This window comes from Ailuropoda melanoleuca, chromosome 3 (assembly GCF_002007445.2).
Source record: "Ailuropoda melanoleuca isolate Jingjing chromosome 3, ASM200744v2, whole genome shotgun sequence".
Classification (NCBI taxonomy): domain Eukaryota; kingdom Metazoa; phylum Chordata; class Mammalia; order Carnivora; family Ursidae; genus Ailuropoda; species Ailuropoda melanoleuca.
Genome location: NC_048220.1, coordinates 106,499,815 through 106,526,172, shown reverse-complemented (window position 1 = coordinate 106,526,172; position 26,358 = coordinate 106,499,815). Strand labels below are relative to the sequence as shown.

At 52.4% G+C, this 26,358-nt stretch overlaps 1 protein-coding gene across 6 annotated transcripts in view; it reads left to right on the top strand.

Annotated features, from left to right (window-relative positions):
* ARHGEF37 (Rho guanine nucleotide exchange factor 37) overlaps window positions 1-23,409 on the top strand; it is a 49,410-nt gene extending 26,001 nt beyond the window's left edge. For 4 of the 6 annotated variants that reach the window (XM_034656898.1, XM_019798489.2, XM_019798487.2 and 1 more), the window contains 9 exons: window positions 6,243-6,442; window positions 7,804-7,934; window positions 8,587-8,691; window positions 10,411-10,521; window positions 11,303-11,632; window positions 14,055-14,183; window positions 15,853-16,048; window positions 17,646-17,803; window positions 20,314-23,409. In XM_034656898.1, coding sequence (XP_034512789.1) covers window positions 6,243-6,442; window positions 7,804-7,934; window positions 8,587-8,691; window positions 10,411-10,521; window positions 11,303-11,632; window positions 14,055-14,183; window positions 15,853-16,048; window positions 17,646-17,803; window positions 20,314-20,523 — 1,570 coding nt within the window. In that variant the 3' untranslated portion in view covers window positions 20,524-23,409. The remainder of the gene's footprint in view (window positions 1-6,242; window positions 6,443-7,803; window positions 7,935-8,586; window positions 8,692-10,410; window positions 10,522-11,302; window positions 11,633-14,054; window positions 14,184-15,852; window positions 16,049-17,645; window positions 17,804-20,313) is intronic. The other 2 variants (XM_011223547.3, XM_019798490.2) reach the window with 2 other exon arrangements.
* The last annotated feature ends 2,949 nt before the right edge of the window (window positions 23,410-26,358 follow it).

Sequence of the window (26,358 nt, the reverse complement as noted above, 5' to 3'; positions counted from 1 at the left end):
TCTGTAAGATAAATGTCCAGACATGGACTTGCTGGGTCAAAGAAAGTATGTATGGATAATTTTGATAATATTGCGAAATTTCCTTCTATAAAGGCTATACTAAGTTACATTCCCATGAGCAAGGTATGGGTGTCTCTTTCCTCAGAGCCTCACCAGAGTGCGTCATTAAACTTCAGAATATTTGCAACTGAGAGAGGTGACAAATGGTGTCTCAGTGTGGTTTCATTTTGCATTTACTTCTCATGATTAAAGTCGGTCATTTCTTTGTATATTTAAAAGTCGTTTATGTTTCCTTGCCTGGGATTGTTCTGCTTCTTGTCGGTTTCAAAAAGGCTTCTATCTTCCCCCAGGACAAGCTCCCCAAATGGCGAGAGACGAAGGTCATTTTCTGGAAATCAGAATAGTGTAGGAGGAAAAGAGGCTACTATTATTTCATCTTGCTTAGACATTCCCTTTACACCCAAGAGAAAGTCCATGTAGATTTAGGTCTCTGAAGATGACGTTATCTCCTGTGAAAGCTCCTGCTCCCTCCCCTCCTCTCCCTTGCTTATTCCCCCAACTACCCTGAAGCCTCCTGTTCAAGTACCCATGTCCTGGCTCCACCCTACCCCCCAAAGAACTACATCACTTCCCCCTTTGATTCGTCCTTTCGTGGGTCTTACAAATTTAGGCTTTTGCAAGGGTCTCTAAATATATTTCAATAGGAGAGAGGCAGGTAACGAAAATGAGGGAGGCAAGGTCGCAGGTTTGGGGCAAAAGGGAGCAGTGGAGACTGGGGCCAGCCAGAGCCAACAGACCCTGCGGCCCTGCCTCTGCTGATGGTTGCTGTGTCGAGTAGCTTTCACTGTGTAACAGAGCCCGCCAAACAGAATGCCCTGAGACGAACATTTATTTGGCTCATCCTGCTGCATGTAAGCAATGTAGCCAGGCTCAGTAAACGATTCTTCTAGCCCTGGCTGAGCACCTTCACGTGCCTGTGATCACCTGTAGGTCAGCTTTGCTGATCTTGGCTGGGCTCTCTTGTGTATCTGAGACACGGGAGCGGACTCAGCTCTGGCCGCACAGCCTCTCATCATCTGGCAGGTGGCCCAGGCTTGTTCAGTTGGTGGTCACAGGTTTGAGACAGGGAGCGTGCGGGGGGAAGGGAAAAGGGAAGTGGGGGGCAGGGGAGGGTAAGGCCTTTGGAGGTCTTGGCTGGGAATTGGCATGCTGTGCTGCAGACCCAAGGGGTGGAAAAATAGACCCTACTTCTCAAGGGGAGGAGCTTCAGGGTCTATTCAAAGTGTGTGGGTACACCAGCAGCCACCACAACAAAGGGTGCGGGTACAGAGAGTGGGATAATTACAGCCCTATTTTACAAACCCTCCGCCTCAGTTGCCATGTAGGAGTATGAGTCCACTGTGGCCAGATCCTCTGATTTTTCAGAAGTCAGAAACTTTGATATAACATCTTCCAGGTGCCAAATACTGGCATCTAGCTCAGACATGTTAGCACTGTGGGGGGCCTGGTGGGCACAGAGGCTGCGGTTTGTCATGCCATCCACATTCCAGTCTTCCCAGCCAGACCGGTCCAGGCTTTCCTCGTGGGCTCTGGTGCCACACTGCCCAGTGGCTGATCTGGCTCTGCCCCCAGCTCACCTTGGCAGAGCCATTTCATGTCTCAGAACCTGGTTTCCTTATGTGTAAAGGGAGAGTAATAACTATACCTCATGGGAGTATGGACTCATAGTACCCAGGTGACAGTCTGTAAACCCCAACTATTATCCTTGTCTCGACTAGGCAGGGGTTGTAGTTCTCTGAAACCATGCTGTGGCTCTCGGCTCTAGTGGTCCAAACGCTCTTTTTTTTTTTTTTTTTAAAGAATTTACTTATTTGAGGGGCGCCTGGGTGGCTCAGTTGTTAAGCATCTGCCTTCGGCTCAGGGCGTGATCCCAGCGTTCTGGGATCGAGTCCCACATCAGGCTCCTCCGCTGGGAGCCTGCTTCTTCCTCTTCCACTCCCCCTGCTTGTGTTCCCTCTCTCGCTGGCTGTCTCTCTCTCTGTCAAGTAAATAAATAAAATCTTTAAAAAAAAATTTACTTATCTGAGAGAAAGAGAAAGAGCGCAGCAGAGGGAGAAACAGGCTCTCTGCTGAGCAGGGAGCCCAATTCGGGCTCAATCCCAGGACCCTGGGATCATGACCTGAGCCGAAGGCAGATGCTTAACCAACTGTGCCACCCAGGCGCCCCCCCCCCCCGTTTTCTTAAGAGAGGGAGGGAGGGGTAGAGGAGAGGGACAGAATGAGAGGGAGAGAGAAAATCTTAAGGAGGCTCTGTGCCCATCACGGAGCCTGATGCAGCGCTCAGTCTCATGACCCTGAGATCATGACCTGAGGCAAAAGCAAGAGCCTGCCATTCAACCGACTGAGCCACCCAGGTGCCCGTCAATGCTCCTTTTTTATAACAAACATTAAATTATTATCCTGACATATTCTCGGTATAGATATGTATATCTATCTCCTACCTGTATACAGAACTGGAAAAAAATGGCTTAACTGAAATAAAAAGTAAAAGGAAAATAATGCTTAATAAAGCAATCTGTATTTCAGTGTGCAAATGCTTGGGCACCACTACCCTAGAAAAATCTAATGAAGGAATCAGATGCTGGCACCTACTTAAATAAATAAGTTTGGATTCAAGGAAAGGAAAGTCAGAAGCCATTCCATGTAAGAAGTATCGAGAAAGGAGAGAGCAGAGAATGTGCATGCCCTAGAATGACACGTAGCAAGGAGAGCAGATTTGACCTCCTGTGTATGGTAAGGAAAAGAAGGACATGACATAAATGATGTAGGGATACCATTATACGCTGGGGGCAGAGGAGGTGAGGCTTCAATGTTCTCGCAGATGATCTGGGTCTTGCTTATGAAAGGTAGCAGTCAGAATTATTTCCAGTGTTGTGGTAAGTGACTGGATGGAATCGAAGTGTTGCAAAAACATCTCTGTTCTTGAAATTGCAGCACATTCTGAGGTATTCGTTCAGCCTGTGTGCGTTCAGAGGGACATAGGAACAGCACGCTTCTCCACAGTGCGGGGCTGTCCTTGCAGACGGCCTGCTGCCCTGGTCCCTGCCCACTAAGTGCCTGGAGCAGCCCGGGGCCTGCAGGTTTCCACCAGGCCCTCCATGAGAGCCCCTGGTCTAATGTTGCCCCAGGAATATGCCATTCTTCCTGCCGGCATTGCTTTCCATCTCCTCTCTCTTGAAACAGTAATCCTGGCCTTCTTGTGCCTATGACCATGGGCCTGTTTCTGGAGCTTAGCCAACTACAATCACCACACCAACCAGTAAGTAGTTCTTTCTCATCCAGTTAGGATGGATGAGAGCATCCAGTCAGATTCTTTGTGATTCCAAAATGCATGCTGCCTCCTACCCTTTATTTGGGCGGCTGAGTGGGTGGGGTGTTCAGTTTATCTTGTCTCCTACTGCAGCTGCCACCTGAGGGCCAAGGGGGTCAAAGGCTTGCCCTTGCAGGAGGCAGGAAACTCCGAGGCTATTGGCGGGGAGGCGGCTGCCCTGCTGAGGCCCATCAGTCCAGCACCGAGCCCCCACTGGCTCAGAATGACGCCTGAGGCAGTGTTTGGAGAAGGCAAATATCTTTGTTTTCCTTTATTGGCAATCTTCGTTCATTTTCTTTTTCAAATTTTTTAAAAATTTATTTGAGGGGGGGGACATAAGCAGGGGAGAGGGGCAGGGGAAGAGGGAGAAGAAGGCTTCCTGCTGAGCAGAGAGCCCGATGTGGGGCTCAATCCCAGGACCCTGGGCTCATGACCTGAGCTGAAGTCAAGAGTCAGATGCTTAACCAACAGAGCCACCCAGGCGCCCCAGGAACTTTTTCACTTAACTATGGTTATGAATATCTTTTCACAGCACTAGGAATAGTTCTACCATGTTCTTGTTAATGGCTGCACAGAGTTCCTTTCCCGGAGCAGCTCACAGGCTACGGTCGTTTAACCAACCTCCTGCTGATGGGTATCTGGCTTGTTTGCAGTTTTTCACTGTGATAAGTAGAGTTGCTGGTAACTTCTACCTTTATCTTTGCTCACTTGAATTGACATTTCTGTGCGTAGATTTCTGGAGTGGGATCATGGAACAAAGGATTTGTACATTTCACAGATTGCCAAACTGCTCTTCAAAAAGATCTTAGCAAGAAAATGTAAGTGGGCTGTCTCCCCACACCCACCCAGCTCTGGAGATTATCTATCTTGCTTTCCTTTGCTTTGGTATTTTCCTTTCTTTTTTTTGGGGGGGGGGATTATCTTTCAATTTTTATTGCCTATTTGAAAGGCCACTTAAAATATTTTCTCCAGGGGCACCTGTGTGGCTCAGTCAGTTAAGCATCTGACTCTTGATCTCAGCCCATGTCTTGAACTTAGGGTCATGATTTTGAGCCCCATGTTGGGCCTACTTTCAAAAAAAAAATTTTTTCCCTCCAGATTACCTTAGAAAAGCTGTAATTGTAAATGGTCCTGTAATTCTGTCATGACTGCTTGATAATTGTGGAGAAGAGCTGTGATCTTCTCTTCGAAGACCCCCTATGCTCTTTTTTGTGGACAGCTGTCCTCATGAGGCAGTTGGCCCTTTCCTATGGCAAGTAAGCCCAGAGGACAGAGTTTTGCAAATATCTGGTGACTTTTTCCATCTCCCCTGCCCGTGGTCAGCCAAGTGCTAGGAAACCCGTGGTGAGAGCAGATGGTCAGCGTAGGCATGTCCTGACAGGTAATCCTACCCCCGCCTCCCCCACAACCCCCCACAGCTAATGAGGAGGCACCCACCTGCTCTGCCTATTCTTAGCCTCATGACTGATCTTTCCTGGACATTGGGTCTGAAAATATTTCCTTAGGAGGAAGAGCAAGAGGCGGGGGTACCATGGAGAGGGGGCCAGAGAATGGCTTTGAGCAGCATCTGTGAGTCTTCTTGGAGGAGGCATGCTTAGACACTGAGGTTTGAAACCCTCATGGGCTTCTTGAAAGGCAGGTCTGAGGGCTGCTGGTCATGATCAAGGAAAAACTGTGCGAGCCTTTTCCCAGATGCCTTTGACTTGGGCACTTTTTCTGCAAATCTCCGACATTAGCAAGAAACGGACTAGAAAAAGTCATCCATTCATCAAATAGTGCATCTGGAAGGGATCTTGACACTACTCATTCTTGTGTTTTGTTTTATTTTGTACTTTTTTTTTTGAGAAAATTTTCACAGCTGTCAAAAAATAGAATGTAATAAACATATACCACTACCTAAAATTAACCAGTGTTAACATTTTGCTTCATCTATTTTTATGCTAAATTGTTTAAAGACAAATAATAGACATCATAACTTTTTACCATTAAATGTGTTTTTTTTTAAAGATTTTATTTATTTGTTTGAAAGAGAGATTGAGAGAACAAGTGGGAGGAGAGGCAGAGGGAGAAGCGGACTCCCTGCAGAGAAGGGAGCCCAACACAGGACTTGATCCCAGGTCCCTGGGAGATGCTTAACGGACTGAGCCACCCAGGTGCCCTACCCTTAAATAGTTTAAATGTATCTCTATAAACATAAAGTTCCTGTGATTTTTTTTTTTAACTTTCAACTTTTAAAGCCTCAGAACCATTTTACTGAGTGAAATATCACATGGCCGTCCAGCATACAGAGTTGTGCTTGGGACAGAGCCAGGTGGACGTGTCACGCCGGCAGATGACTGTGTGAGTCTGGAGCTCTGGACAGAAGCTGGAAACAAATGTCTGGGTTGGGGGTGTGTTTACAGCCATCAGACTAAGTGGAGTCAATAAGAGAGTGAGTGGAGGGAAGTGAAGGCCCCAGGGCGCTCTGGCATTGGAGCGAGGCCAGCAGAGGAGGCCAGGAGAGTGGCCCATGGAGCAGGAAAATCAGGACAAAGGGCATCTCTGGGGCCAAAAGAAGAAAGTGTTTCAAGAGCAGGGACTAGTGAGCTGTGTCTACTGCTGAGAGGCCAAGGAAGCGGAGGATGGAGAAATGACCGTTGCATTTCGTACAGATGGGAAACCAGGGCCCAGGAAAGGGTACAGTGAGAACTAGCAGTACCTGTCCAGCATCTAGACCTCACGCAGTACAAGCGAGGAAACTGAGAACCACGTAGGAAGGTGAACTGCCTGAGAGCACACAGCGAGTTAAATGGCACAGCTGGGCCTACAGCCCAGGGCTCCTGCTGCCCGAAACAGTGGGTTTTCCCTACTTAACGCCAGCCTTCTCCCTCAGGCCACAAGCTGGGCCCTCAGGCCTCAGTTTCTTACTGGTAATCCCTCTGCAAAGGATTACCAAGTACCCATTGCTGCTGCAGAAAATCCTGGAGAACACAGTCCCTGATGCCAGTGCCTACCCTGTGCTTCAGAGGGCTGTCTGTGCCCTCCAAGACGTGAACACCAACATCAATGAGTACAAGAGGCGCAAGGAAGTGGGTAAGGACTTGGGGAATTTAGGGGCTATATCAGTGAGAATGCTTCCAGCTACAAAGATACTCATTTCAAGCTATCTTCGTTAGTAAAGGAAATGTAGTAAGATAACCACAAGTCCAAAGGTAATACGGACTTCAGGTAGGGTTTGATCAGGGTGCTGGCTCCATTTCCCTATAATTCTCTCATCTCTACACTTTACTGTGTGTCAGCTTCATCTTTAGGCTGGCTTCCCTCATACTAGTAAATGGCTATTTTTCCATGACTCACATCTGCACACCACACCCTCCAGGATAAGACAGGGCCTTTCTCCCCTTAGTCATAAATTAGATTGGAGAGTCATTCTGATCGGACCCATTTGGGTCATGTGCTCACCCTGAACCAATTACCATGGTTAGGGGAGTGCCATGAGTTGATTGGCTTGGGCCTGGCTTATGTATCATTTTTGGAAACAATCACTGTGGCCAGGGATTTGGAACTATATGAATTGGCTTATCCCAGCTAACACCCACCCCTTGAACCAAAGTGAGATCAGTCGCATGCAAACCACATGGCTGCTATGCTGTGGAGGAGAAATGAATACAGAGGAGGTCAAGGGCTCTGTGTGTGTGTGTGTGTGTGTGTGTGTGTGTGTATACACACCTTGGGAAGGACAGCTAGTGGGTGGGGTACGCTGTCTCTCAGGTTGTTAAAAGACAAAGGTTTGGAAAATGAAGCAGTGTCCCAAGTAGACAGCAAACAACTGCACGACCTCGACGATATAATAGTGATAATTTAGCTCATGCGACAGGTCTGTCATTCATTATCTGGTTTGATCCTTACAGTCGCCCTCTAAGGCTGGCCCCGGTAGCCCCATCTCACAGTCAGGTCAAATGAAAGCTTAAATGGTTCGTTCCACATCCCAGAGCTGGCGAGAGGCAGAGCCGGCTTTCGGACTCGGGCCCGGGATAGGTGACAGATCAGTGGAAAGCCCTGCACCAGGAGTGGGGGAGCGTGGTTCCCAGCCTCGCCTGGCTGACACTGACCCAGGAGCCTCAGGCAACTCACCTCTCACTTGAGTTCTTCTCTAGAAAGTACATGCAGACCCACTATCTTACACGATCCTCCCAGCAACCATATGAGGTGGCTGGTCTCATTTACGAACGAGGGAATAGGCCCAACAAGTCAGGCAGGCGGGCAGCCGTTCAGCCCAGGCTCACACCTTGCAGCAAGCCCTGGGCTTTTCCTCTGCGAGCTGCTGTTTGAATGGGTGTGCACTGATGTTGGAGAAGAGGGCCCAAGCGGGCGCCAAGCCAGGTGTGTCCAGGACGCCTGCTTTCCCGGGTCAGCTTTGGTCCCCGTGCCTTCCCTCTCCTCTCTTGGTGCAGCCTCCAAGTACACGAAAGTGGAGCAGCTGACCCTTCGTGAGCGGCTGGCCCGCCTCAACACGCATACCCTCTCCAAGAAGACCACCCGGCTGAGCCAGCTGCTGAAGCAGGAGGCGGGGCTCGTGCCCAGGGTGAGCACAGGTGGCGGGCGGGTGGCATCCCAGCCGTTCCAGGGGGGCAGGACTGTGCCGTGGGTTGGGCAGGTGGCTTAGACTCCTGTCAGAGAGGAGGAGGCTGAGGCCGAGGGGCTGACGTGAGCTCTCAGCACTGCGTCGCCGGGAGCAGGCTGGGTTGGCACCCTCCCATGATTCTGGAGAGCCAGGCAGGGCTCTCTCGGCTGCGTCCTGCGCTGCTCTTTCTGTGAGGATATTTGTGTGCAGGTAGGAGAGCTAATGTCTGGGTGCGGGCAAGGAGCCAGCTGGGAATAGCCGCTAGGAGCAGCTCAGGTTGGTGGAGGACTTACTTGAAACCAGTAAATGACACAATGAAGTGGGGGTTCTTATTACCCCATTTGCAGCTGAAAAAACAGGCTCAGGGGAGGGTAAAACACTTGCCCAAGGTCACACAGCTAGGGAACCAGGACTCCTATGCTTGTGAATCCAATTCCATGAAGCAGCACGCACTGCCTCCAACCGTCCCACTCAGCTCTGGGCTGGAGGAACCGTATCTGATCGGCAGGGCTGTGGGAAGGGGTCCCAGTGAGAGCTTGGGACGTGGGCGTACTGTTCCCCCCTCTCCCAGCGTGGATATTCTCAGCTCTTACAAATGTCACTCTCCTCTCAGACGGAAGACAAGGAATTTGATGATTTAGAAGAGAGGTTCCACTGGGTGTCGCTGTGTGTGACGGAGATGAGGAACAATGTAGCTGTTTACCGGGATAATCTGGAGGTGAGGATCCAGCTGGTAACGGTGCTGGGCTGGGCTGGGTCCCGCGGGCAGGAGGCGTGCGCGGCCCAACTGACGCACTGGCAAAGGCATCCACTGCTGGAACCCACATGGAAGAGGGCACCAGGTCACTGGCTGCAGGTCAGAGGAAGGGCCATGGGCGAGCACGCCCCAGCCCACAGCCTCCGAGCCCATGGAGCTCCTAGGGGGTGAGGTTGCCAATGAGCAGGATTAAAATTCACTGGGGTCCGAGCCCTCCAGAGGGAGCCTGCCAGTCTGGCTCCTAGAGCAGGTGACGCCGCGAAAGTCAGGCGGGTAATACCGAGTGAAACGTCCAAGTGTCTGAGGCTTAACGTCTAACAGGCCGTTCACGAGACTTTTCAGTAGAGTTGAACACGTAATAATATTTAGAATCTGACTGACTGCATGTATGGATGAGTAAAATCTAAAGGGGCAGCCGTTACTTGGCTTGGAGAAGCTGTTGCTTTTTGGGAATGTGGACCCAGGGCAGCCAGTTCTGATTTTAGGGGGGGAGAAAACTTGCAGATGAAATCTCATGATATGTCCACGTGAACAACAAATTTAATGAAAACTTAAATGCTGTGCAGGCCCAAGAAAATACATTTCTACAGGCTGAATTCAGCCCACAGGAACACCAGTTTGCCTGCCATTCGGCACATCATTTTCCTTGTGCCAAAATCCTCCTTCACTGTTGTCATCGAGGCTGACTCATTCCATCCACTCTGTCCCTTTTCTGTGGTTTTGTCCTCAGTCATGTCCATTTGCGCAAAGCAGCTTGGTCCGATGATAATGGGCTCTTTGGATAATGGGATTTGGGGTGGCCTTATGGGAGGTGTGGAAGAGGGAGGTCATAGCTGCAGGCCCCTCTGTGGGGGGCAGATCCCCCTGCTCGTTCCTGCTCCATCCTGGCCCCCCCCTGCCCGCCCCTGGCAGAAGGCAGCAGGATCCTGTCACAGTGCAGTGAGATGGGAGGGACAGCTTCCAGAGCCTGCAAGAGAAAGGATGGAGAAGCCATGAGAGAGAAAGCAAAGGCACATGGGAGACCCATCTGGCTTTGCAGGGTAGGACAGATATTTGGAAGCATTAGGCTTCCAGATGCAGGCTTACATGACAACACAGTGTTGACATGGAATCCCATAGCAGGCACGGGACCCCTCTTTTACTCCGCTGAGTGCAGGAGAAGCTGCTTTTGCTGGTATGTCTTTAACACCGGCATCGTGAGTCTTGGGCTGGGAGCCTTCTGCAGGCAGGGATGTCCAGACAGAACTTAATGACGTTGTTTGTTTTTATAGCAGTTATTCTTACATACCTATTTGTTGCCACAAATTATTATTGCTGGGTTTCCCTTTATGGTAGTGTCATAAGGTGATTTAAAAAAAATACATTGATATAAATAGGAATGGTTAGTTGATTTCAGGTATTAATAGAATATGTGGAATATAGACATGGCAGTAAAATCACCAAGGGGCTATGCAAACACACGAAGTTTGGGCAGCGCTGGAATAGGGAGAGATATTGATTCAGCCTAAGGAAGAGCGTGCTAATCACCCAAGCTGTGCAAGGATGGAATAGGCTGTGTGCTTCCCTGTCACGGTGGCTGTGCAGAGAGCCTGGACGGCCTCTTTGGCGTAGGGTGGGGGACAGGCGTGAGATGGCTACGATGGGTCCTGATTGGCTGTCTCTCATTTGCTCTGGGTCCAGGCTTTCCTCCGCTTCAGGCCCCAGGAATACGACCTGGACATCCCTGGGGGGCCTGTGGTACAGTACTGCAGCCTGATGAGAGACCTCCAGCTCCAGGCCTTCCTGCAGTTTGTGAGTGGAGCTTCTCCTTCCCCCTTTCCACGTGAGGCAGCTGGCAGAGCTTCGTAAGAATAACATTTAGGGGCCTCCTGGCTAGTTCAGTCAATAGAGCATGCAACTCTCGATCTCAGGGTTCTGAGTTCGAGCCCCACGATGGGTGTAGAGATTACTTAAAAATAAGATCTTTTTTTTAAAAAAAGAAATAATATTTAGAAGCCAGACCCTTTCTATGGTTGTCACACCCATACCCACCCAGAGTAGTCAGAGGGAGGAGATAATTATTAATGCATTTTACTGACAAAAATAGCCCCAGCTACTGTTCGCTGTGCCTTACTATCCGCCAGGCAGATAAGCTGCTCAGCCCTTTACATTCTTCATCTCCATTAATCCTCACAACACGGCTTATGGGGTAGATGCTATTAAGAGTCCCAATCTGCAGGTGAGAGCTGGAGGCTCAGAGGGGGTGACCCCCAGGTTATTCAGATGGTCAGTGGCAAGATGGGATCTGATCCCCAAAGACTATGTTTGTGGTCACTCCTCTCTACAAAATCTTTTAAGACTTGTGCACAGATGTTAGGACGTGCCAAGCCCTCTGCTAAGCTCATACATGCACTCTTCCCATTGTTCAGATGGGCACATCAAGGCCCAGAAAAGTTAGATAACATGCAAGAGGTCACAGCGAGTTGGCTGGGGTGGGACTACAGCCTGGTCCTACCTACCTCCAAAACCCCTTCTCCCAGTGCCTGCCATCTGCCTTGTCCTTCCCCAACCCTAAGCTCACCTCTCGGCACAGAAGCAGCGGCTGGAAGGCCTGGTGTGGCAGCCACTGTGCAGCCTGGCTAAAGCCCTGGCTGGCCCTCAGAACCTGATCAAGAAGCGCCTGGACAAACTGCTGGACTTCGAGAGGGTGGAAGAGAAGCTTTTGGAGGTGGGCAGCGTGACGTACGAGGAGCAGGAGGCCCGGCACACGTACCAAGCCCTCAACTCCCTGCTAGTGGCTGAGCTCCCGCAGCTGAACCAGCTGGCCGTGCGCTGGCTGGGCCAGATCCTGTGCACGTTCGTGGGCCTCCAGAGGGACCTTGCTCAGCAAGTGCTGCAGAGGGCAGAGGGCAGCTTGGCCCAGGTAAGGCCTCTGCGAAGTAGCCAGGTGGGGCCTCATAGCACCTGCAGCCAGCTGTTCGCGGGGGGGGGGGGAATGGAGGGAGATTAGGCCATCGGGCGCTTAGCAGGCAGCCACAGGCACCTTCTGGGTCTCTCTTGTGCCATTAATGGAATCTGATCATGCAAACAAGGATAGAACTGGGACTCCAGGCAATTCCTGGGCTCTGGGATTCAGAAGCAGAGGAGGCTGTGCTGGGAAAATAGACCTTGGGGCCCGTCCTTGGAATATATTAGAAGTCGGCGACAGAGGCCAGGCCCCTTCTACACAGTCGGGAGTCAACGTCTCCAGTTGGCGTTCCCGCTGCTGTTACTACTTCTAGCAGCTGCGTCCTCGTGAGCACTTCGTGTGTATCTTCCACGTGTTATCCCACCTCATCCTCACACTGATCCCGCAGAGTAGGTATCATCCTCATCCTCATTCCAAAAGGAAGCTGAGGCACAGAGGGGTTGGACAGCGTGCCCAAGGCCACACAGCCGACAGCAGGATTTGAACCCTGGCAGTTCAACTCCGGAGCCTGGGCTCTGAACAGTGCTTGGCAGCCTATCAGAAGAGCTGTCTGCTGAAAGCATAAATAGATTGCAAAGAAGTTTGGACAAACTTCCAAGTGCGAACTTTGGATTTAGAGCTTTAAAGACCAGTGTTGACACAGGGAAGAAGTCGGAGCTGCTTTTAGGTCTGTCTCTGATGTCAGCGTCAGAGCTGAGAGGTGTGTGTGTCTGGCCCCCTGGGCCGTCCAGCACTCCTCATACCACACCCTGTCTCCCGGGTTTCGTGGTCTCCAGCTCAGCCGTCCCCATACAGTGCGTTGCATGAACTTCCCCTGAAATGCGCATGCCCTACCGCCCTTGCAGCTCCTTGTCCCAGGCCCCCCTGTGGTCCCACTTCCAGCACACCACTTCTGAGTGTGACCACGTCCCTTTGCACAGACCCCTTCCTTGGCCCCAAATGCCCCCCAGCCCAGTGCCCCCCGTACCTTTCACAGTGCGTGGTGCATGGTAGGAACTCCCCAAATCTGTGACAGATGACTGACTCTCTCTGTGAAGCTCTCAGGACCCCCCTCCTGCAGCTGGGGGAGCCCATCTCCCCATCGTGTATAGTCCAATAGCCCTTAGGCTGTGCTCTGCTCAGCACTTCGCAGAGCCTGCCCTCAGCCGGGGTGCTGGATGAAGCCGTCTCTCCTTACTGAGGGCCGGACTTATAGGCTTTTCTTCTTTTTGGCCTTCAAAGCATCTAGTACAGAGCTCTGTCTCAGACATGCTTTTTGAATTTAATTAAGCCTGAGCTATCTGCAAAAAGAAGCGTTTCTCTTTCCTGAAGGCAGAGGGTCCATCTGATTAGATTATCTTGTCGTTCTCTTCCGTCCTCCAGTTCTGTCTCCAGGGCTGCCCGGCCCCTTGTGTGTAGACCCGGATGTGCAGGGCTGGGGAGTGCTGCGGGATGCCAGTAGTGGGAAGGTCAACTTTATAAAAGCAGAAAGAGGGCCTTTCCTGGCTGGGTCTGTCATTGAGAATGTTAGGGCCTGTCAGCGATTGGTGCCAGCTTCCTTGTCTGTGTCCCATGGCCCAGCCCCCTGGACAGTCCCGTGGAGCCCAGGAAAGGCCTGCATGGCAGAACCTCAGTCTGTCTGCATCCTGGGGGTGGGGGAAGGGCTCTAAGTCAGACCCAAGCACAGTGAGCTTGGTGACAAGCAGAGAGGACATGTCTCTGTTAGCTGTGGGTCTTACTCGTTCCTAAGTTGTGTGGTAAGAAGGCCGGAGATGGCTAGAAGGGCCAGGGTCTCAGGATGGAACATTGCTCAGAACTCCTAGGGTTCCCAACCAGCTGAGGCATAAAGCAGGACGTCCTAACTTGCATAACTGGGAGGCCCCGGAGGCGATCGAGCCCCGGGCAGGGTGCATTCAGTACAAATAATGCCAGGGCGCCGACTTTCGCTCCGCCTCCTAGCTCTGTTTCCCTGTCTGGGCTGGCTTCATTCTCAGGCCAGCCTTTTCCTGCATGGTGGAAGAGACAGCACATACATCTCAGCGTTTAAAGAAGTTTTCCTCTCATTCTCAGCCTTCATATACTAAATCCGACGGGAGGATCACGCTTGGCCTTGCTTGGGTTCGTTGTCTAGTCCGTGGGCTGCTCACGGTGGATGGCAGAAGGGAGGCCGTGCCTGTCAGCCCTGTGGCTACAGCTCCATGACGGGCAATCCTCCCGGACCCCCACAGAGGGAGGCTTTCTTGAAGGACACCGAGCGGGGCAGTCGGCAGACAAAAATGACGGGTGACAAAGACATAAAGACCCATCTTCACACATCTGGGGCTAGAATGTAGGCCGTGAGAGTCTTTCTGTCCCTTCTCCCGGAGAATGCTCTGATGACAGTGTCTGTCCCACCCAGCTGCCCCACTACCACCTCTCCGAGCCAGCCTTCAGGAAGCTGGTGGAGGATACACTGGGCCAGACTGGTCACCAGCTTCGCTCCTTTCAAGAGAACTTTGAGAAAGTGCTGCCACCCCCCACCACACAAGTAAGTGCCCCTTGTTGCCCCGCGGACTGTCCAGTCCTTCGCCTGTCAGTGGGGTAAGGCCCGATCCCGTTTCCTTTTCCTTTTCCTCTTCCTCCCCAGGGTTCCCTGCATCGTTTCCCTCTCTCCTTTCTGTCTGTGAGCTGGAGGGGGTGTCGGGATTCACACCACCTACACGCACGCTCTTCGTGGCCGACAAACACAAGAGCCACACAGTAGAGCATTAAGTGAAATGAGACGTAATAACAGACAAGTGGCATTAGCAACCCCAGATCCGGAACTCCACGTTTTAATCAAAGCTTACCCTGTTTCCTCACCATCTCGCGGAACCAGCTTCAATACCAGCATTTAGGGTGAATAAAAAGTTGGAATAACAAATCATGTACATTTTCTTTTTGCTATGGAATTTTTAATTGCAAAAAACAGTATTTCGGTTGCATTATGGTTTACAGACTTTGGCTGGCCAAATGCTTTTTTTGGGTAAGGTATTTTTCTCTAAAATAGAAGGAAAGGGTATCTTCAGTGCACTTGAAGGCTGGATCCAGGTAATATATTTTGGGAGTGGAACAGAAGTAGCTGAAAGAAGGGGGTCCCACAGGGCTACAGAGCTGGGTGAGAGGAGCCTGAAACTCTGTTCAGTCACATGTGAAATGTGAAGTGAAGGGTCGGGAGACAGGGCAGGATTCTGGGAAGGGAGAAGGGGGCCCCAGAGACCCAGAGAGATAAGGAAGGAAGCCCAGCAGAGCTGGCCCATGGAGGTGGCCTGCACACCTGGCTGGCAGGCAGAGAGGGCCAAGGCCATCAGGGATGCAGGGCCTCTTGGAGGATGGTGGACTCCTCCTTGGGCTGCAGCCATCCCCCCCTTCCCTCCCACACCGAGGCTGCCCCAGCCAGAGGTCCCATGGCGGGTGGGGGGTCGCTTTGTTTTACAAAAAGAGGGCAGTCACCCCAGAGTCTCTTTTTGGTGATACTTTTGCTGGAAGCAATGAACAAGAAAACAAAGGCAATGCCAGGGGATTTTTGGATGCATGGAAAGTGCCACTGAGTCATTCTTCCCAGCTGCATGGCAGTTTCCATCAAGGCAAAGCTGTGTTCTCCTTTTCTATTACCCCATTCACAAGGCTCACTGTGCCTTATAAACAGTAGGTGCTCAGTAAATACTTGTGGAATAAAAGGTAGCACTCCCTTCCTTCACGCGTGAGGGAGGGTCTGCACACATCGCCCTGTGCCAGCTGTCAAAGTGGCCACACGAGTCAGGCCTGGTGCCCGCGGGAAGCTCAGGGGTCTGCTTGTTCAGGCTGAAAGACCTGTGCCAGGCTTTCTCCTGTGGGATAATTTAGCCTGAGGCTGTGGCCAGAATTTAGGGCCCCATCCTAGAGTTCTGTAACTGAGAACTTTTGGAACCTGCGCCAGTTTAGAAAAATCCAAGACGTTTAGAGCTAGGAGGAATTTTAGATGTTAAATTAGGGGGTTTTTGGCGTTTTTTTTGCTATCCCTTTGGATCCTAGGAGTGTGTTCTTGTGGTCCAGCCATCTGTTAATGAGAAGGCTTGCCCGTTGGCCGCAGAGGTGGGATCGGTGCGGGACTCCGGCTGTCAGCGCGTGGGCACACACTGGCGCCCGCTTTGACACGCCAGCTCAGGCACCTGTGTCTCTCTTTGTCCCCCACCCAGCCACTCCTTCCAGGGGCTGAGCGCCAGGTGCAGGCTCTCCTGAGCAGGTATGGCCCCGAAAAGCTGTACCAGGTGACAAGCAACGTCAGCGGGGCTGGGACTCTGGACCTGACACTGCTGCGGGGCCAAATTGTGGCTCTCCTTCAAAACAAGGACACCAAAGGCAACAGCAGCCGCTGGCTGGTGGACACTGGGGGTACGTGGGGCTTCATGGGCTCTTCCCTTCCCTCTGGGGAAACCCCCCCAATAGGAACCAGCAGAGATCGGGGTGTGGGCGGGGGTCTGGCTGTGCAAATCCGGGATGGGAATGGACACAGGTGAAAATGCAGGGCTTGGGGCACAGCCAGCTTAGTGTGGCCCATGACACGCCAAAGAGGAAGTGACTCTTACCTTGCTACATCTGTTATCAAGCACCTATTATGTGCCTTGGGGACCTCACAGACCATTGGCGTAGACAGAGATGTATGGAGGGAGCTCCAGCATCACCGTGAAAGACGTAGATACGCAGAGAGGGCACGCTTGGATCCCAGCTACAGGGAAGACCTCCAGCATCCAGAACAAGGGACGTGTGGTCCTGACTCCCATGCACTGGCCCGACCCTTGGATGGGCTGCTCAGGTCCAGGTGCCCCAGTGTTACTGGGCAGGAGGCGGGTGGCACCTTGAATCCAAGAGGAGATGGCCGAGCAGTGTCTTCCAAAAAGGGGCCTGTGACCCCCAAGATGAGGGTCACACAGGGTTATTGGGAGGAGATCCACAGACAGTTATTCCTCTTCAGATAGTTTATTATAATTGTCACTGAGTATTTTTCTGTGTATGAGAAAAACCATTCGTAGTGCGTTATGTACGTGGGACATAAACCCATGATTTTATTCATATTATTGATAGCACAAGTCTTAAGTTTTAAAAAGTGAGTCTATCAAAAAATTAAGTATGTGACTCTTGATCTCAGCTCAGGTCTTGATCTCAGGGTCACGAGTTCAAGCCCACATTGAGCCTACTTTTAAAAAAAGTTAAGAAAATGGTACAGATCCAGCAGAAACCGTGAAAGGGCAGCCTCATGACTCAGGTTGACAAACAGCTGAATGGGGATTCAAGCTGGCTGCTGGGGTCAAGAGGACTGAGTTTGGATCCCAGGCCTGCCACTTTACTAACTGTGTGATCTCAGAGGAGTTACAGAGCCTCTCTGAGCTCCGGTGGCTTGGCCATCAAATGGAGACAACGGTACTGACCTGGAGGGTTGATGTGAAGACTGGACAATCGAATGCCAGTTCCAGCACCTAGCAAGCTCTCGGGAGGTGCTGGCCATGTGCAGTGATAGTGACCAGAACAGCACTGGGATAGTTGTTCATGAGCAGGAACCGGGGGCACTCAGCGAAGAGAAAGGCAGTTTCTGCCGCCTGGAGGAGGCCGTCCTGGGTGAGGAAGCAGCTCTACTATAGGCCTCCACTCAAGGGGGAGGGGACCAGTGGGCCCAGCACCAGGAAAGCAGTGTTCATACCAGCCCGAGGAAGAACTTCTTATCCCTATCAAAGCTGCTCAAAGCAGAGTGGCTTGCCTTGGTAGGGAATGAGCTCCCTGTCTCTGGGGGTGTACAAGTAGAAGCTGGAAACAGGGAGTGTGGGTGGGTTAGGGGTGGGTTTGTGAGGTTCCTGGATGATCTTTTCAGGTTGTCTTTAGTGCTGGGAGGCTGTGCTGGAGGCATTCGCATCCGTGAATGGTGCTGACTTCCTCTACCACTAAAAGGCATGGGAAGGGTGGTCCGCAGCCAGATAACGTTCTGCATGTCCTGTAGGACATCGAGGGTATGTGCCAGCTGGCAAACTGGAGCTGTACCGTGTCATCCCCAGTCAGGAGGAGGTCAAAGGGCAGGAGTGGCCTCACAAGGACTCCCGTCACCTAACACCAGAGCCCACCCCAGCCCCTGTCCCCTCTGTCCCAGCGGTGACTCAGGTGAGTCTGGGAGAGGGGTGGGGTTTGCCTCCCCACGGCTGCCTGGAATGGGGCTTTGATTTTCCTCCTGTTTGAAGAGGCTACCGTTGTCCTGTGAGGCCAGGGCCCTGGTCAGCGGCCACAACAGTGTCCTGGTCAGGAGTGGGCCTGGAAAAGGAGCCTCATCCTTGCCACATCAATAAACCCTTGTTCCCAATCAGCAGGGCAAGTGGGATTCATTCATTCATTGATTCAGTACTTGCCGGACAACGTGTGAGATGAGAGCTAGAACAATGAGCAGGAGTAAATCTTGGTCCCTGCCTTCCTCAGATTTATAGTCTGGGGGTGGGGAAAACAGCAATTAATAAAATAATCATGTGAATCATTGTCAAGTTAGAGCAGTGATAAGCGCCAGAGCCCTAGGTATGGGAGAGGTTTAGGAAAGGGTTTTCTAAGAAGAATGATGCTTTTTCTCAGATTTGAAAGGTGAGCAGGGATTAATTGGAGAAAGGGAGTGTGCCGGGGTGTGGATGGGAACAGCTCCCCAGAAAGCGTGCATAGTGAACGCAAAGACGCCATCCTGTGTGTGTGTGTGTGTGTGTGTGTGTGTGTACACACAAAGCAGAGGCACGTGAGGAACTGAATGAAGGGGGTGTGGCCGGGGAAAAGAGGGTAGGGGTGTGGTGCTGTTACGTGAGCAGGGCCAAGCCAGCAGGGCCCCGGTGGCCTTGGCAAGGGTGTCAGCCTTCGCTTCAGAGCAGTGGGAAACCTACATGCGTGTTCACAGCAGCGTTATTCATAATTGCCAGAAAGTAGAAACAACCGAAACGTCCATCAGCAGATGAATGGATAAGCAAAACGTGGCATATCCATACAGTGGCATATTACTCCTCCATAAAAAAGAAGGAAGGGCCAGCACGTGCTGTCACATGCAGTTCCGTCCAACAGGCCACGTACTGTATGACTCTGTGTATATGAAATGTCCAGACCAGGCAAATGGGTAGAGATCAGTGGTTGGCAGGGGCTTGGGGGGCGTGGGGGGGGGTGTTGGGAAGGGACTGCTGTCTCGTATGGGGTTTCTTTTTGAGGGGATGGAAATGTTCTGGAATTAGTAATGATGGTTGCAGCCTTTGAACCTATTAAAAATGAATTGTATACTTTGAAAAGATGACTGTTACGGTATTTGAATTCTATCTCAAAACAAAGCGATGGGAAGCCATCGAAGGGTTTGGCTTTGCTAGGATGGAGTCCTTGAGGAAGGAGAAGCTTCGTGGGGTCGCTGTGAGGGCTGGATGAGATAGGAAGGCCAGGCCAGGCACTGGGGAGCCTCGGTAAGTGGCAGCCACACTCCCAGCTAGAAAAGAACTTCACAGGTGACAGGTGAGCAGCAGAAAGGGCGGGAGCAGCGACAGGGAACAGCTGCAGGAGCCCAGAGGCTGGTGGGGAGTAGCCTGGGGAGGCCTCGGGCCAGGGAGGAGCCTCATGTGGGCTGCGTGGGGGCTGCGGAGTGGCCCGTGGAATCTGAGGCGTGCGGCTTGTGGCACATCCCGGCAAAGGCTCCGAGGGCCAGCGCCTGGAGCGTTAGCTGCAAATGGTGGGTCGGGGCTGCCTCCTACTGGGCGTTCCCGCCTGTCAGCAAAGGACCCGCAAGGAGCTCGCCAGAGGGCCTGGCTCCATCCAGTGTGGGCAGCGCTCCAGGAACCTTGCTGTGGGCGAGCCCAGCCGTCCGTCTTCCCAGACCCATGAGCTGTTTCCTCTGTTCTTGGGCCCACGCTTGTGGGCTCACCCCAGTCCTCCCCTGCTTCTGCTTGTCCCTCAGGCTTGGCTGCATTAACACCAGGAGTAGTGCACAGAGTCCGAGCGGCCTGGGTTTCCTGGGCCCTGAGCGCGCACCAGGCACAGGTGTACATCATTTGCTGAATTCCCACGATTTCCTGGAAGGGAGGGTTCTATTACTTCCATTTTGCAGATGATGAAACTGAGGCCAGGGAAGTGAAATAGTAGCCTAGTAAATGCCCTCCCCTCCAGTTTTTTGTCCAGTTCAGTGTCTTTCCCTAGAAATTAAGCAAGTCCCCCAATCCCCAGTCTCTACTCCAAGCTGGGAAGTGGGCCTGGGCCAATGACACCCTCAGATCCGGGAGGGTGTTGGAGGAGAGGATGCACGCCCTCTCCTCAGTGGGGTGGCAGCGGTGGACCGAGAGAACCCATTCGGACGGGCCTGGCTTCATTGTCGTGTGATTTTGAATAAGCTCAATTTCCTTATCTGAAAAATGGGGCACATGGAATTACAGAATCGTGCAAGTCAAGCCTGGCTACCGTGCTGGGACAGAGCTGGGCACACAGTAGGTACTGCTGGTGGGAGTGGCAGCAGTCACCTTCATCTTTAGCATAGAGGACGTCCTTGGGCGGCGTGACCGCCCAGCCGTGGGGACTGAGTTGAGTGGGAGGGAGCAGGATGAACAGCGTCTCTGCGTTGGGTTTGTCTGTCTCCCCACCCTGACCGTTTCCGTGTTGCTCCCCATGTGTTTCAGGCGGTGGCAGTGTACCCCTTTGTGGCCAGAAGCAGCCATGAAGTGAGTCTGCAGGCGGGCCAGCTGGTGACTGTCCTGGAGGCCCAGGACAAGAAGGGGAACCCGGAATGGAGCCTCGTGGAAGTGAACGAGCAGAGGGGATATGTGCCTTCCAGCTTCCTGGCCAGGGCCCTGGGCCCAGCTCCGTGGGGCTGGAGTCTGCCCTCCTAGGGTGCCTGCCTTGGAGCCCGCGCTGCCAAGGGACGGGAGGCTTAGATGCTAGGACCCTGCAAGGGACAGGAAGCCAAGAGAAGGCGGGAGTGGAAGGGGAGATCAGGCCGAGGTGGGGTGATGGGCAGCCCGAAGAGGTGGGTGGGCCTTGCAAGAGTAGCTGGCATGGGTGAGCATGAATGGCTCCAAGCCAGAACCGCTCGTCAGGTCTGCAGAAAACGTGGTTCCCATCTGAAGGGACAATGGCCTGGATGGCACGTCAAGTCGTTGAGGACTTGTAGCTTATGGCCCATCTTACCTGTGCTCTCATCCAGCCCTGCCCACCAGAGTGGGTCACCCAGGTGAATGTGACCTGTGTGCAATGGGGTTGCAGGGAGAGGGGCACTGGAGAAGTCCCGAGCTGCCTGGCCTGACAGTTCACTTCCTCCCTGTGGCATCAGGATACACCCCTGCCACACCAGCAGCTGAGTTATCTTGGGCAGTGAACCCTCTTAGAGCCTCTCTAGCAAGAGAGGAGCGGGGGCTTGTGAGGGCAATGGAAAGGTTCTCTGGAGATTCTTGGCTGAGCCTTGGAGAGGGTGTGGCCAGGTCACAGTTGCGGAATGTGTTTAGGCAAATTCAGAGGCTGTGGGAAGCGGGAGATTTTGAGGGTGTGTTCTGTGAGGTGTGAGCGGCTGTTGGTACTACCGAGCTTGTGTTGTCTTGTGTTGTCGGGAATAGGGAACAAAGAGCATGCAAATTGCTTAGGCAACTCCGTGCAGCTGATGATTGTAAGCCTGGTGGGTGGGGGAGCTCGGCTGATGGCTTGCTTTCCTGTTTCTGGAAGTCGGGAGCCAGGGGAACCCCCGGTGGTTTCAGGGCCTGGAGGCAGCAGGTGAGTGTGATGTCAGTTGGCTGGAGGGCCTTAGACAGAGGCGACCTCGGTTTTCCCATCCACAGAGACCTGACTCACAGGGTTATGGTGAGAATGGCCTGAGGCTACGGACGGGAAGATCCTTGTAAATTGTGAAGTGTCATGGAAATGTAGATGGCCATCGGTAGCAGGATGCGCCCTTTGAGTCGTCTCAGGATGGCCCCAGCATCCGCGGGCAGAGCTGCAGACGGAAGCGTGCTGCTGCTGCTGGCCCTGCCCAGGCTGTGGCTGACACTGGGAATCAGCACGGTCGGTGTCCTTTCCCCTCGGCCCAGGGCCTACCTCAGGATCCTTCTCCGCACTGCATTCTAGGTAGCCAGTCTCTGGAACTTGGTGAGATCAAACCCACTGTCACCCCTTTCTAGCACCTGGAAACAGAAACAGCTCCTGTTCAAGGCAGACCGATCCACTGGGGCCATTTTGGGTGCAGCCTCTGTCGTGTTGTGTTGTGTTGTCACTGTGGCTAAGATACATCTCAAGATTCAGGGAAGCGGGAAAACGTGGTCCGGCCTGGTCTATAATACAAATTATACATTTGGGGAGAGACCCAAGTTCGAGTGTGGGGGGAAAACCAGTGGTAGTTTAGACTTATTTCCAAGAACATCTCCGCGGTACCGTAATGGTAGTGCTTAACGCTGGGAGCGCGGGCTTTTGGAGGGCTTTTAAGAAATAGATACACACCTGCGTGAGATCTGCACCTCACTCCTCAGCTTGTGAGAGCGGGAAGATGCGTCATGTGAGAGAAACTCCGTCCCCACTGGCCCTGTCCCGGCACCAAATTCACTCTATAAGATGCTCTCGACTCATTTTCCTTTCTCTTTCCTACTCAGATTTCCAATACAAATAGGAGGCCTAGGGGAGCAGATAATAAGATAGGAAATCCATTTGTGGGTTCCTCAGTGCTTACTGAGAGTCTACCTGTGGGCTAGAACCCCGGCTCAGGCTTCTCAACCTGGCTGCATGCTGCGGTACATGTGACTGATGCCAGGATCCCCCTCTCCCTGCAGAGACTGTAATGGAGTTGGTCTGGGGTGTGGCCAGGCCCTCAGGAACTCAGAAAGCTCCCCAGGTGCTTCTGGTGTGTCGCCGGGGCTGGGGACCTCTGCCCTAGACACGCAGTAGTGGACGAGACAGGCCTGCGGTCGGAAGCAGCCGCCAGCTCTAAGCTAAGTGTGCCCCCTCTGAGTTCTGTCCTAGCTCAGGTGTTTGGAACAGGCAGTTTTAGAGGTGGTTTGAAAGAGGACAGCCTGTTCTGTCAGGTCCCAGAATGTATATTTGTTAAGTGCCATTAAGAGGGACCCGAACAAAACTGGATGTTCTTGAAGGCAGAAGGGACCTGGAATACACCCGGAACCACATCTGTCTCGTGAGGGGAAAATGAGTGTCTTCAGTAGCACACGGGTTGTGGTTTCTTGTAGACCAGGGATGGAGGTCCAGAGTTGCCCACGGCTGAGAAAATGCATGTCGAGAGGGAGAGAATAGCCTGGATTTTCTGCAGGGGCCTCTGTGTAATGTGCCTTCCCCCTGCCCCCCGGATGCCTGGAACTATCACACTGTGTCCTATGTATTGCACTGCGGGGCCGCCACATACTGTATTTGCCGGGGAACCAAACAAGACTGATCCCCAGAGTGGCCCTTGCTCCCCGCCACAGAGTGCGACCTCTTTAACCTTGTGGGCCCAAACCCAGGTTTGAACGTGAGGACAAGGTTACAGTATGGAGGAAGGATGAATGAACCCCTGCTCACTCTGAGGAGCTCTGGCTTGGTGAATCAGCGACATGAACTTCTGGGAATAAAGGACTTCAAAGATGAAAAAGCCTCTGGAGTTCATGGGCCTCTACCCATTGGACAGTCAGATGCCCCAGTGTGACACGTGCTCACTGGACACCTGCTGTTCATAAAAATGGGACCTCATTTGTTCACGTGTTCATTTTTTTCTTTTTTTAAAGCTTTTACTTAGCACACACGCACAAGCAGAGGGGTGGGTGGGGAGAGGCAGAGGGAGAAGTAGATTTCCCCTGAGCAGGGAGCACAACTCCGAGCTCCATCCCAGGACCCAGAGAGCATGACCCAAGCCGAAGGCAGACGCTTAACCGACTGGCGTTAACCACCCAGGTGCTCTCATGTGTTCCTTTGATGAGGGTCTACCACACACCGCTGGTACCTCCAGGACTTGGCCTTAGCTGCTGGGAAACAGTGAGAAGTCAGACAGGTGGAGTCCCTGTCTTCCCAAAGCCCACAGTCTGGGGAGGCAGACAAGTCAGGAGTGTGTTACATGCAGTGTAAGTGTTAGGAGAGGGCAGTGACAGGTGCCACTGGAGCCCAGTGGAGGGGTCAGCCCCTAGCTGACCCTTGGCAGCTAAGGAAGGCTTCCTGAGAGAAGTGAGATCCAAGCTGAGGCTTAATGGGTAACTTGGGTTGGGTGAAGGTGAGAGGGAGGGCACATGCAAAGGCCCAGAGGTACACATAAGCATGTTTCATCAGGGAACCAAAATGCCTTAGAGCTAGAACACAGGGTGTTAGGTGTCAGGTGCGGTGAGAGAAGACTTAGAGATGACCGCATGGGAAGGAGCTTTGGGTTGTATTCTTTTTTTTTTTTTTTCTTTTTTAAGATTTTATTTATTTATTTATTTATTTGACAGAGAGGCAGCCAGTGAGAGAGGGAACACAAGCAGGGGGAGTGGGAGAGGAAGAAGCAGGCTCCCAGCGGAGAAGCCCAATGTGGGACTCGATCCCAGGACTCTGGGATCACGCCCTGGGCCGAAGGCAGACACTTAACGACCGAGCCACCCAGGCGCCCCTGGGTTGTATTCTGAGAGCAGTGGGGAGCCACTGAAAGGATTGAAGTAGAGGAATGACATCCCCAGGGTCGTATTTTAGGATGCAAGCTCCAGTTCATTCTAGAATTTCCCCAGGGTTCTGTCACATGGCTCAAGGAATAGATTTTCAATGCATATTACTTACATAAACGTCCCAGAGGGGACCGGAAGCCCGGCCTGCAAGGAATCTCCCCGCCAGCTGGAGAGGCAAGACACACAGGCATCAGGCAGTTACCTGGTTCCACAGGGCAGGATACTGTCAGCCTCAGAGAGGTACCATGGACCAGGCTTGCAGGTGCTAAGGTAAGGGGGAGTTGGGGGGCTGAGGTGATCAGGGAGGCTTTCTGGAGGAGGCAGGGCAGGTGCTGGGCTCTTTGGGATAAGTGGGATTCGGGAAAGCAAAAGGGAAAGAGAGGCCTTCTTGGGCCTAGGGAGATAGCATGGTGGTGTGGAAAATTGCCCTGCTCTTGGCCTTAGAAATCCTGAGTTCAAGGCCTGCTTGACCACAGAGAAGTAGCAAATGCTCTTATCATGGTTTCTGCATGTGAAGAAGTGTAATGTGGGTCCCCTGCCTGCCCCGTCCTCTGAAAGTACTCGTTGTAGAGTCCTGGCTTATCCCAACGAGCCACTGGCTCCCTCACCAGGACCTGGCTTCCAGCGTGGAAGTCATTGTAGGGCTTGTTGTGGTAGGACAGAGCCTAAAGTACCCAGGACCGGGGTTATGGAAAGAACAGGATTCCACTCCTGGCAACATCAGGAAGAACCTCAACAATCCATTCACTTAACCCTTGCTCATCTTTTTCCTTATTGACAATTTCCGAATTTACCTTTTCTGTGTGATCTGGAAGACGGTGCGATTCCTGTTCTCACAGGGTGGGTGAGAGGATTAAACAGAACAGTCAGTGTGATTGGGCACAGATGACCCATCAGGAGCCTCACTGTCATTTCCATGATGGAAAGTGTGAGCTGTGGCCACCAGGTGGCAGCAGGGCTCTACCGGTCTGCTGAGGGGCCGCCTGAAATGCCCGTGGGGCTGGGCAGGGGGTGCAGTGGAGCTGAGGGACCAGGTGAAAGACATTAGGGAGTGGTGGGGACTGCATTGGACCAGAGCACTCATCCACAGTCCAAAGGAGCTAGTAGCTTCCTGGCTTCAACCAACATTCCACATCAAAATGAGGGCCCAGTGGTGCCAGACATTCCGATTTTTCAAGAGAAGCCAGAAACCAGGGTTTTGTATTTAAGATTTTATTTACTTATTAGAGAGAGAGAGAGAGAGTACGAGCAGGGAGAGATACAGGGAGAGGGAGAAGCAAACTCCCCAGTGAGCAGGGAGCCCTACGAGGGGCTCAGTCCCAGGACCCTGGATCCCAGGCAGATGCTCAATTAACTTGAGCCACCCAGGTGCCCCTGTTTGTATTTTTTGGTGTGAAATCTGTGTGGGGATTGTGTGGGCCACAGCAGGCTTCCCCTTTGTAGCTTCTGGCTGAGTGGGCAGGTGTACTGTTGTGGGTGGGCAGTCTTCTCTGAAGAACTCATTTCATATCTTTCTATTTCCTGTGAAAGGCCTTTATGTTTTTCTACTTTACTGAGACACGAATCCCCCTTCCTTGGGTCTCTGGGAGCGCTGTTTCCTTTTATGCTAATGTTACTGTTGCCATCTTCAAACTTTCATTGGCTTGTGGGCCGTGTTTTCTGACCCACCCATGAGGATGTCCATGGTACTTATCCCACAAAGTTCTTTTAAGGATAAGAGAGATACTGATATGAAATCACTTAGCCCGGCACTGGGCACATTTGTGCTCAATAACCACAGTTATCATTCTTATGGGGGCCTTAGCAGAGATGGCCTGACATATGGAGGAAGATTCACAGGGCCTGGCTTTCTTCCTGTACGTGGGAGGGTGACAAGGCCTGCTACTCCCCTGTGTAGAGGAAGACCCTTGATCCTGGCTCCCGAGGGCTGCAGTTGGGCACAGCCCTTCCCTCAGAGGCTGCTGTCACACCCCAAAGGCACTGCTGGAACTTTCCGTGCTCTGCCATCCATGGTGCTGCCAGGCTGGGTCAGGTGCACAGGTTTCCCACCCAGGGCAGTGCTCGCGGACA